This window comes from Streptopelia decaocto (assembly GCF_964273445.1).
Source record: "Streptopelia decaocto genome assembly, chromosome: 21".
NCBI classification, from domain to species: Eukaryota; Metazoa; Chordata; class Aves; order Columbiformes; family Columbidae; genus Streptopelia; species Streptopelia decaocto.
The window spans coordinates 2,102,672-2,114,479 of record NC_138676.1 but is presented as its reverse complement, the minus strand read 5'-3'; the positions used below and the strand labels follow the sequence as shown (position 1 = coordinate 2,114,479).

General features: G+C 52.0%; 1 protein-coding gene across 5 annotated transcripts; it reads right to left on the bottom strand.

Moving 5' to 3' along the window:
* Positions 1-490: 490 nt before the first annotated feature.
* On the bottom strand, positions 491-11,192 carry ST3GAL4 (ST3 beta-galactoside alpha-2,3-sialyltransferase 4). 5 transcript variants are annotated; one of them, XM_082070294.1, is made up of 12 exons: positions 11,156-11,192; positions 6,893-6,953; positions 3,386-3,461; positions 3,042-3,123; positions 2,696-2,776; positions 2,490-2,587; positions 2,111-2,171; positions 1,739-1,834; positions 1,474-1,663; positions 1,252-1,395; positions 1,029-1,172; positions 491-799 (listed from the first exon to the last, which is right to left on the bottom strand). In XM_082070294.1, exons 3-12 carry the CDS (start codon positions 3,399-3,401, stop codon positions 713-715), a joined length of 999 nt encoding a protein of 332 aa, XP_081926420.1. In that variant the 5' UTR covers positions 3,402-3,461; positions 6,893-6,953; positions 11,156-11,192; the 3' UTR covers positions 491-712. The 5 variants fall into 5 exon arrangements, with proteins under 5 accessions (XP_081926420.1, XP_081926422.1, XP_081926419.1 ...); XM_082070296.1 differs by lacking the exon at positions 11,156-11,192 and adding an exon at positions 9,528-9,594; XM_082070293.1 differs by lacking the exon at positions 11,156-11,192 and adding an exon at positions 9,322-9,339.
* Between the last annotated feature and the right edge of the window lie 616 nt (positions 11,193-11,808).

Sequence of the window (11,808 nt, the reverse complement as noted above, 5' to 3'; positions counted from 1 at the left end):
TCACCTTGTGGGCATGAGGGTCAGGGGGTCCCCACCTTGAGGACATGGGCTGATGACAAAGGGAGACTGAGGCGCAAAAGGTAAGGGCCAGCGCTGGGGACACAGGGGACCTTTATTGGGTGTCCCCCCGACAGGGGACCCTGCACCCTGCGGGGGGACACCCCCATTCCCTGGAGCCAAGCACCCCCCGTCCCCTCACCCACGGCCACTTGTCCCCAAGGGGGATGGAGGCTCCATGATAAATAAGCTTTTAAATTAATTAAATTAATGCCCCCCCAGCAAAGGGTCCCCAAGGTCACCCCAGCACTAAGACCTGGTAAAAAAGAACATTTAAAAAATAAGGGGGGGAATTAAATATCTGGGGAGGAGGAGGCAAGATGGGGGATCTTGGGACCCCCAAAATCAGCCCCTGTGTGGGGCCCTCGTCTAAATCTGAGGGGATTAAGGGAACCCCCCTGCCCGCCCCCCCAGGCCGGCTGGGAGGGACCCCCCCAACCCCAAAATCCCCCCCACCAAGGTCCTGGGGAGTGTCAGTGTGTCGGTAGCAAAAGGCGCGGCAGGCGTGGGGGGCTCCCTGCGCCCCCCCAAAGAGCCGTCCCCAACACCGGAGGGACCTGTGGGCCAGCACAGCCCCCCCCAGCCCTGTCCCCAGGGGGTGATGAGGACATGGTGTCCCCCCCTCAGTGGTGGAGTCGTCGTCCCCGCAGTGGCCTCAGAAGTAGGTGAGGTTCTTGAGCAGCCCCAGCTCCAGCATCCGCTTGATGGCCATGGCCTCGTGGGATACGTTGTGCTCCGACGCCTGGGAACAGGAGGGGACAATGGGGACAGAAGGTGACATCAAGGACAGGAAAGGGGGTTGGACATATTTTCCTCCTCCCAACTCCCCGCCTTGGCCAACCCATCGTGTTGGGTCGACCCACGGGGAGAACATCCCACTCAGCGTCACCAGGACACTCCTGGGGACAAAACTGGGGATGACAGGGATAAAACTGAGGGTGACAAGGACAAAAAGGGGGGGTGGCACTCACGGCCATGGACTTGAGCGTGATCTGTTCGTAGTAGTGGATGGTTTGCTTCTTGTTGGCCAAGTCGGGGTAGCCGAAGCCAGCGATGTGCACCAGGTCGCAGAGATGCAGCGCCAGGGTGATGGCCAACAGCCCTGTGGTGGGTTTCTGGGTTGGGGACAACACCTGTCACCTCCCCTGTCCCTTGGGAGGGCGGGGCGGGGACACACCAACTCCCCTTCTGTACCTGTTTGACCTTCCGTGGCTGCTTCATGGGCAGGTTGAGCAGCTTGGCCGCCGTCACCTCCATGAAATAGGGGTTGAGGACGCGCACGCGCTGCGGGTTGGCGTCCCAGATCAGCGGCGGCTGTTTCCAAAACCCTTTGCGAACCTGCCAGGGGACATCACAGGTCATCTCCATCCTTGGGGGGTTAGGATGAGGTTTAGACTCAGTTTTACCCCCCCTCACCCTTTTTTTGTCGTTGAGGATTGCCTCCAGCCACTGGAAATCCGCAGGTTTGAAGGGCACCAGCACCAGCAGCGTCTCTGGGTTGTTTTCCCTCCGGGGGTTAAAATGAGCCGATTCGGGGTAAAAAAGCCTCATGGTGGTTTTGGAACCCACGTCCTGCTCGTAACCGTGGACCGGGGCGTTGTTTAACCTTGGGGACGGGACACGGGGACGTGGCAGCGGCAGCAATGGTGGCGGCGGGGAGGGGTGGGACGCGGGGACGTACCTGATGACGATGTCGTAGGCATCAATGGTCTCGCCCATGGAGCTGTTGCGCAGCCGGTGGCCATTTCCGACCACTGCACACCTGCGGCACTTCAGCCTGCCGGAGAAAAGCCCCGGCTTAGCAAGACCTGTCCTAAACCCAGCCGGGTTTAACCCCCGAAGGTGGGGTTTTAACCCTCAAGGCGAGGTTTCAACCTTGCAACCACCACCCCTGGGTTAAACCAGGTCATCTCCAGAGCTCATCTCCAACCACAACCATTTTGCGATTCTGCGATTTGGCCAAATTTGGGGCCCAAAATTAGCAAATCTCCCCCCGCCTCAAATTAAAAAAAAAAAAGCGGAAAAATGTCCCCAAACACCCCCCTGGTGTCACCTCTGGATGCTCTCGGGCACGGAGTAGTGGGTGATGGACAACAAGCGCAGGAGAACGTCTTCTGCAAAGCAAAGGTGGGGAGAAGCTGAGTTTCTGGGTGCTGCCCCGTCTCGTGCTCTTAATCATCAGAGATAATCCTCAACAGGGGTTTAATAAAGCCCGACACACCCAAAGTGTCTTTACAGGGACCACACACCCACCCGGGGCAGGTAGATACACATTGTGAAGTCTAAAAATAAAGCGAACGTGGCAAGGAGGGGAAAAAATTAAACATTTGCCCCCGAAAAATCAACCTGCGTGTATTTGGAAGTTAAAATCTCCCAGGTGGGGGGGCGGCGGGATGGACAGACAGACAGACGAACGTGCCACCGGGACTCACCGCTGCCTTTGGTGCCGTAGGGCAGCTCGTAGAGCGACGGCGTCTTCACCCAAAAATAATCCTTGAGCTGCAAGAAGAGCGGCTGCTCCCGGCTGTAGCTGCCGAGGACAAAGGGCCAGTGACACGGGGACAAGGAGAGGTGACACAAAGGGGTGACATGGGGGGTGTCCTCCCTCCGCATTCCCCCCTCCTTTCCAAATACTCACTTGGCGATGAGCTGCACCGCTTTCTTTTCCACCTCCCCGAGGGGACACGTTGTCTTGTTTTCTTGCGCAGGGAAGTAAAAGCTGTAAGAGAAGAGGTGAAATAAATTAAAATATGTGACGCCGGCTCCTCTGTGTGTCCGCAAAGCTCTGGGGGAGGTTTACGCCGGATTTAAGCTCAGTTTGTTGCTGGGCTTGCAGCCTGGCATCGGAAGGTGTTTCTCTTTCCCTGCTCACAGCACCCGCCGCCTTTCCCTTTCTCCCCAGCTCAAAAAAACACCAGAATTTGCCTCAAATCCCCACAGAGCCCAACCTCACCTCCTTAAAACCAGAATTAAAAGCCACTCACAGCTGCGTGTACCCATCTTCCCGGTAGATTGCGTACCAAACCGCCACCAGGAACAGCGCCAGAACCCCGAGGATCTTCCCTCCTGCACAGGGGGAGAGAAAAGGCAGGGTTGAGGGGGTGGAAAAATCCAGTTTTGGGGTTGGAAAGTCCAATTTAGGGGATGCAAGATTGCAGAAAGTCCCTTTTTCCAGGTTTCCATCCTGGTTTTGTACCCCAAAAACCACCCGCCCCGAATGCTCCAAGCTGCATCGACCCCAAAAGTTGAATTTCTCAAAGGAAATTCCCCCCGTTCCCGCTCAGAAAGAGGGAAACGGGATTTTATTCTCCTGTCCTGTGGGACTCACGAGACTTGTTGATCATTTTTCTGGGCGGGAGGAGGATCAGGCGAGGGCCGGAGGTCTCATTGTGGCCGCCGGTCGGCTGCGAAGATGAAAAAAGGGAAAAATGAATCATCAAATGAGGTCAAAATCCAGCAGAGTGACCCCAAAACCCCATCCCAGGGGGTGCAAAGGTTCCTTGAGGGATTTACTCCTAATTAAATTCACATTTCTCTGCCCCACAGCCACCAAAAATTTGATTCATATGGAGTTTTCTAACACCAGGCGAGCGGTTGAGGTTCCTAAGGACCCTCCAGCCAAAATTCCAAAGGAAAAGAAAAGGATTAAAGAGGAAAATACACATATTAAAGAGGAATAAACAAGCCTCCAGTGGGGGTTTCATCTGCAAAACCCAACCTTTTAAGTCCAGCCTAAGCTCAAGCGTTTGCCTGGCACCAGCCACCGTGGGGATGGAGCCAAAAGTGGAAAAATTCACTTACCGGCCAGGATAAAAGCTTTTGGGAAATGCGTGAAGTTTTGAATCCTGCTCTAAGCCCAGCTCAGAGTTAGGCTGGGCTTTGCAATGGTGTAACTGAGCTGCTCCCCACTCCGTCTCGAAGAAAAAAAATGAGGGTGGGGAGGGTGTGAGATACTTGGCCAAGTACAAGGTGCACACCTGGGAGTAGGTAATTCTATTTTTAAGGGATTAATCACAGTCTTTGCGGGGGGAGGACACGGATCTCAGCACCTGACAAAGTAGCTTTTGGGGCAAAATACAGTAAAAAAGAGGAGAAAGGGGACAAAAAACAGTCCCAGGAGAGCCAGGCTCTTCCCTTAGGCATCATCGGCTGCTGGGATTGACAGGGCAGGGAGGGTAATTAATTAAAAAGGGTGATTAAAAGCGAATTAATGGCAATTAAAATGTGTTAAAAGCAACAGGACACAGAACAAAGAAAGCTGTGTCTGACGGCGAAAAAGAGGGATAGAGATGGATGGGGGGGGTCTCGCTGCTTTATATGTTACATTTACACAAAGATAATAAAATGATTCTAGATGATTCTAGCACCAAATCCACCCCCCCCGCCCCAACTCTCTTTCAGTGCCAAATCACCCCACACCAGGAAAACCCGCTCTCGCCCCCCCCGTTTGCTTTTGCGTACCAGCCTTTGGCAAAAAAGTATAACTTTTTATAGGTTCAGTGATGCTTTCCCAGGCTTGCGAACACAAGTTGTGCGGCCTCGACACAAACCGGATCTAACTAAGCCAGAGTGAAGGCTCTCGGGAGAAAACCAGCGCTGGCTGGGGAAGCGTTTGGAAATGTGGAGCGAAAAAGAACAAGCCCAGGTGGCCCTGAGGCACTGCCAGAGCAAATTCAACTCGCCCTGTCCCCAAATACAGTATCCGTGGTACCCAAATACAGCACCCTTGTCCCCAAACACAGCATCTCTGGTACCCAAATGTGGCATCCCTGTCCTTTAATACAGCATCCCTGGTCTCCTACAGCATCCCTGTCCCAAAATGTGGCATCTCTGGTGCCCTGCAGCATCCTCATCCCCAAATACAGCATTCCTGGTCCCCTGCCCCATCCCTGTTCCCAAATACAGTGTCCCTTGTCCCCGAATACAGCATCCCTATCCCCAAATACAGCATCTCTGGACCCCTACAGCACCCCTGTCCCTAAATACAGCATCGTCGTCCCCAAATATGGCATCACTGTCCCCGAATATGGCATCTCTGGTCCCCTGGAGCATCACTGGTACTCAAATACAACATCCCCGTCCCCAAATACAACATCCTTGTCCCTAAATGCAACATCCCTGGTCCCCTGGAGCATCCTTGTCCCCTACAGTATCCCTGGTACTCAAATGCAGCATCCCTGTCCGCAAATACAGCATCCCTGTTCCCAAATACAGCATCCCTCGTCCCCTCCAGCATCCCTGTCCCCAAATACAGCATCCCTGGTACCCAAGTGTGGCATCCCTGTCCCCAAACAGAGCAGCCCTGGTCCCCTGCAACATCCCTGCCCCCAAATCCAGCATCCCCGTCCCCAAACGCCCCCCAGACAGCGGGTTCGCCCCAGGCCGCCACCTCCCGCTTCAAACCCCGCAGCTGCTGGGGGGAAATTCCCGGGCAGATCCCGCTCCCCACGCCGGGAACGGCATCTGAAAAACCCCCTTTCTTTGATGTGTGAACATCACAACCTCCAAAGCTCCCCCAGGCAGGATATTATCACTGAATAAATAATTTCAACCCCTTAAACCCCCTTCCCCAAGTCACGTCGACCCAAAAAGTGCCAGCCAAGCCGCTCCCAAGCCCACGTTTAGGCCAAAAAATAAATATATTTAAAGCAGTGGAACAAGCATCTCCAACGGTTCACCCCCCAAAAAATACATTTTTAACCAGAGCTGAGCTGGATGTGGAGGGATCCCCCAATTTATAACCCTGGGATGTCCCAATGCTGCAATTTGGGGGGAAAAAGGGATTTATTTTTCCCAAAAAGCAGCAAATTGCAAGAGCGCAACCCCATGGGTGCGGGGTTGCTACAACACAGCACGGGGAGAAATAATCCAGCTTCATGGCATCAAGCTGCATTTATCCTATTTTTAAGAGTCACTTGAAAGGAATCTTAATTACCTCTGCCGGTTCCTGAGCCCGCGGTATCCTCAGTGCACAATAATCCGGCCAAAGATTTATGATAAAAGAGAAAGAAATGATAATAAAGCAGCCCTGGTTGGCGAGTGAGCCCCAAGACAACACGTCCCGGTGACAAGGCTGCAGTTTGGGTGGTGGCGAATAAACAAGTATTTCCATGGGAGTGCATCCCTAAAATAAACACGGGCCCATCCCGCGGGTTGTATATTATGATTATATTATATTCTAGAGGTTTAACCGCTCTTTTCCTATCGCAAATAAAGAAAATAAAGGCCATTTCTTGCCGGATGTGGGCAGGACGAGGGTGATGATTATACACCCCGCATTTTCGTTTAATCCCCCGCCCCAAAATAAGCAGCAGGAAGGGGAAGGTGACAAGATTTAAAAAAATCAGTATTTGCACCCAAAACCCAAGTGATGTGCAGATTTAAGCGCAGCTTTCCGGGGGAAAAATGGGATTTTGAGCCCCAGGGCTGAGTTATCCCATAAGCAGCTCTTGTCTTGGTGGCTTTGGGTTCCAAAAGTCCCTTTTTTGGGGTCCCCAAAGTCTCCTACCCCTTCACCGTCCCCTCGGAGAGGCTCAAAGCACCACCTTAAACCCTGCCCTGAGGTTTCGCTGCCGTTTCCTCCTGTTTTGCACCAGCAGAACTCCAGAAATAACCCCACCCCTTGTCCCCAGAACCTTGGAGCGGGGACAAGATTTATCCCCCTGCTCGCGCGTCCCCATGGCTCTTTTCTCCCAAATTAACAGCCACACGGGTAGGGGATATCCAGAAAATAACCCGATTTACACCCGCGGCATCAGGAGGGGGACACGCGTCTCGAGGGGACGATTCCAGGATGCTGGTGGCACCAGGGAGGTGACAATTCGCAGCTACTTACGGTCCGTCCTCGGGGTCCCGGCAGGAGCTCGGCGGGGTCGACGGCGCCGTCCTCGGGTCCCCTGGTGAAGAAAATCAAGCAGAAGAACATCCTTAGGGCTTCACGCCGACCTCCCGAGGATCCGGCGGATCCCCAGCGATCCCCAAATGTCCCCGGGGCGTCCTCATGTGTGACACGGGACGTGTGACCTCCCCGCAAAGCCACCGACCTCCTCCGGCACCACCCAGAGCTCTCGGGTGTTTTAAGGAGGAGGTGCCAATGGTTTTTTGGCTTTTTTCCACCAAAATCCACCCCCCGGGTTTTAACTCACTTGGATTTTTAGGAAGGAAGCGCCGGCTTTTCCCAAGCTGGCCTGCCGTCCTGTTCCCAAATCCTGTGCCTTTTCCCCAAAAACTGCCCAAATTCCACTTATTTTCCCCCAAAAACTGTCTGAATTCCACATCCTCGTGGAAAATCCTTATGATTTGGGGGGAGAAAAAGCCCCCGCAACACACAAAACCCCTCCTGCCATGCAGCCACCTCTCAAAGCAAAAACCTCTTTCCTGGCGCACACAGCTGAGCTGCATCCAGCTTAATTACCGCGGCTCATTAGCAGCAAGGCGGGGCCCAGGGGATAACCAGCCCAGCCAGGTGAAGCTCCAGTTTGGAGCTGGTTTTGTTCTTTGTTCTTCTTTGACATTTTGGGGGGAGGTGGGGGGGAAAACAGCCAAACCGGTTGCGTTTGGGACTAAAAAACTTCACCTTCTTGCAGCCAGCGAAGCATCCGACAAGGAGATTTTTTATTTAATGAATTATCAGAGCCTCTAACGAGGTTAAACTCTCCTGATTAAGCATTTTGTGGTGTAGAAGCAAAGAAATGATGGGGATGCTTGGGGGGACAAAGGGATTTGTCCTCAGCCTAAATCAGGGCGGCGCGATCCCTTTAAACCTAAACTCTCGCCTAAAGCTGGTCTTACCAGCTCCATGGGAGGAGCCGGATCATTTGCACCACAAGAAAATAACACCCTGTGCCCCAGCATCCTCAGGAAAAAAAACACCCTAAACAAACTGAATTTTGCTGCTTTTCCTCCCCGCGTTCTGTGCCTCAGTTTCCCCTCCTGCTGATGAGCATTAAAATAACAACTTCCTAAGTCCAGGCCTTGCGCTCTGCCCACTCTCCTATCCAGGACCATCGGAGCTTGGGCTGGAACGAAATAAAACCTGATGGCTCCATCCCGTCCCTTATTAAAGATTAAATCCTTTTGGGGAAGAATCCACGGAAGAGACCCCCATCGATTAATCGGTTATTAAATATATTTGACCGTTCGACATAAAAACAAAACCATTTCATAAACCTCTCTTTCTAATAAACGCCCTGGAATGGCAGGAAAAGCAAAACCGCCGAGCCGGATTAACCAAAGTGGACCTAAAAATAAACCGGTGGTATTTAAGGATGAGCCTCCCACGAGAAAAACCTCCCTAAAAAGAGATAAAACCATGAGAAATTGCCGCTGTTTTCCAGGGGGGTGTTCAGCATCGCAGGTCGGACCGAGACAAAAACCCTATTTTGGGTTTATTTCTTAGCAAAACGCCGCCTTTCCGAGAGAAGAGCATCCCCAGGCATAAAGCCAGAGCTTTAGGCCAGCCAGGCAAATGAATAATTAAGACTTAAAGCTGGATTTGCATAATACAGGTAACGTGTCAATTTAACTTGTAGATTTAGGGGGAATTAAGCAGCGAATTTGTTAATTACGGAGCAAAGGGAGCCTGGGAAGCCGATGCTGAAGGACCAGGATGCTAAAGCTGAATTTTATGGGGGATGCAGCGCTGGGGCCGGTTTTAGCCCCCAAAACCCTTGCGTTCCCCTTTATTTTTAGTCCAAAACCTCTATTTTTATTCCCAAAATCCTCTTTTTTTTATCCCCAAAGGCCCCTCCGGTTCCTCCAGCCTTAGTCTCAGCTGTAACCCCGCAGCGTCGCGTTTAAGCCCAAAATCCCTTCGCTCATGCGGGGGATGTGGCGGAGACCCCAAACCCCAAATTCCAGCCTGGTTTATATATATAAATATCTATTTTTTTAAAGAAAAACAGGAAATTAAAAAAATATTGCTAAAAACACACATTGGAAACATCATAAGCAGCTCAAAACCTGACGTGGGATCCGAATCGCGGCCCCAGCTCACACCAAGGCTCACAGGGCGAGTTGGTAACTCGGGTTTAAAAATAATACGTTAAAGCTCGGCTTAGTCAGCGCAACCAGATCGCGGGACTAAGGATCCGGCCGGGGAAAAAAAATGCCGGCAAGAGACATTTTGGAAAGGGGGGAAGAGCATCTGGAAGCGATCGGAGGCGCCGGAGCCTCTCCCGGGCGCGGCGGGGAATTCCAACGGCGTGAGCTCAGGTTCTGATTTAAATAAAAAGGAATAAAAACAACCCCAAAAGTTCAGCTTACATGTATTTTTTAAATCGCAAATATCAAAGGAAATAAGCCGGCTAAGCCGCTCGGGCCTACCCAGCTTAGTGATTTAGCTCGGTCGTGATTCGTGAGAATAAACGCCCCGGTAGCTCACGTGCTGAGTAACATCAAAATAAAGCCGAAAATACGCGACACCGTGTTGACATTACCTCGACAGTTCACCCGTCATTAATATAAATCACCTGTCTGAGCGCTCAAGACGTCCCCAGCGTCGCGAAAAACCCGCGCCCCGGCTTCATTTGTGATTATTTCGCCATCCCGGCGCCTAAAAATGGTGTAAAAGCCGACCGGGCGCGCTCCCGCTCCGCTGCTCCCGCTGCAAATCCTGCTCGCTTTCCTCCGAAAAGAAACCCCAACCTTCCAGCCCAACCCGGGTCACATGCGAGGGGTCAGCAGCTGGAAACGCAAAACATTAGCAAGAACTTGGCTTTGCTTTTCTTTTCTGTTTTTTTTTTTTTCCTCCCAAGAAGCCGCAGGATTTTCCAAGAAAAAGCTCGAGGAAAATGAGGCAAAAAGCACCAAAAAAAGAGCAGGAGAAGTTGCGAAGAGCAGCGTGAAAACCTCGGCTGGTGGTTTGAAGCACAGGGATGCCCCAAACTGGGAAAATCCCAGCTTGGCAACTTAGTCCTGAGTTTAAACCAGGGTTTAAATGATGTTTTCACTTCTTAAATCCTCACTGGAGGTGCAAGCAGCGATTTAATACCGATAATTAAGCGCAGGGTTAGGAGGAGTCCAGCAAAGCGTCCATGAGCGCCTAACGATGCAGGAGCTCGTTAGAGGCGAGACAGGTCGTTAGACGGGATGGGTTCAACCTTACTTTAAAAAATCATCATTAAGAATAAAAAATCCCAACAAAAGATAGAAATAAAGCAGCTTTCTGACCATGGGATGGTGGGGGGTGAACTGGGGGGGGTTAAGCTTGAGTCCCCCCCACCTCTAAATTGCATAAGCTTGGCTTACATGGGGGGTCTAAATCACACCCCCCAGCCCCAAATTTACACCCCCCATGCAAACCTGCCTGTTCTCCCCCTGCCCAGAAAAAGGCGAAACACCAGAGTTTTTGCTCAAACATCCCCATTTTGCTCAAGCCCCCAATTTCCTCAACCCCCCCATTTTGCTGAACCCCCCCTGCATTTTGCACAACTCCCCCTATTTTACACAACCCCCCCAATTTTGCTAATCCCCCTTCTTTTCCTCAAAACCCCCCATTTTGCACAACCCCCCCAATTTCACTCAAACCCCCTTATTTCCCTCAACCCCTCCAATACTCCTCAACCCCCCCGATTTTGCTCAGCTCCCCCTATTTTACTCAATCCCCCAATTCTGCTCAAACTCCCCTAATTTTCTCACCCCCCCATTTTGCTCAAACCCCCTTATTTTCCTCACCCCCCATAATTTTGCTCACATCCCCCCGTATTCCTCAACCCCCCCTTTTTGCTCAAACCCCCCCCAATTTCACTCAACCCCCCCTAATTTCCTCAACCCCATTTTGCTAAACTCCCCCATTTTCCTCAGCCCCCCTATTTTGCTAACCCCCCTATTTTCCTCAAACCCCCCCTATTTTGCTAACCCCCCCATTTTCCTCACCCCCCCCCAATTTCCTCAACCCCCCCATTTTGCTGAACCCCCTATTTCCCTCAAGCCCCCCATTTCCCTGACCCCCCCATTCTCCTCAAGCCCCCCCGTTCTCCTCACCCCCCTCCATTTTCCCCCCCCCGCCCCGTTCTGCTCCCTCCCCGGTTCACATACACACACACAGGGGGGGTCCCTTTGTGTGTCCCCCCGACTTTGGGGACAGTCCCGGACTCACCATGGGCGGCGCAGGGGGGACCCACGATCGTGCGGGCGCTGAGCGGCGGGGGGGGGGGCGGCGGCGCCTGCGCACAGAGCGAGGGGAGGGACCACCATGGGACCACCCTCTGCCATTGTCACCCCCCTGCTATTGTCACCCCCCTGGTCCTGTCACCCCCCTGGCATTGCCATCCCCCACCCGGCCCCACCGCGGCGGTGACAAACGCGACGCTCCCGCTCAAATCACAGCGCCCTCCCCTGGGAATTTAACCCCCCCACGTTTTGGAATCAACTCGGGGGGCAAAGGGTCCCCCCCCAACAGGGGGTGTCATTGTCACCGAGTGTCACTGTCACCCCCGCACAGGGGCTCCGCTGAAAGGCTTGGCTTCAAATCCTCAATAATGGATATTTTTTAAAGAAAAGTAAATTTGGGGTATTACATTTTAAAAATCATCAATATTCAGCAACATTTTTAAACATCATTATTGGGTATTTTTTTAATTATCAATATTGGGTGAGGTGTTTTTTTTTTAAATCATGAATATTGGCTTTTTTTCTTTCTTAAAAACATCAATATTGGATATTTTTTAAAATCATCAATATTGGGGTTTTTTTTTTTTTTTAAATCATCAATATTGGGGTTGGTTTTTTTCCTTAAAATCACCAACATTT

Bases quoted from the DNA above. Each gene is read 5' to 3' on its own strand.
- ST3GAL4 (XM_082070292.1), bottom strand. From the start codon at position 6,169: ATGGAAATACTTGTTTATTCGCCACCACCCAAACTGCAGCCTTGTCAC. The intron at 1,173-1,251 runs GTACAGAAGGGG...TCCCCAACCCAG, and splicing joins AGCCACGGAAGGTCAAACAG to AAACCCACCACAGGGCTGTT. The intron at 800-1,028 runs GTGAGTGCCACC...TCCTGTTCCCAG, and splicing joins TCACGCTCAAGTCCATGGCC to GCGTCGGAGCACAACGTATC.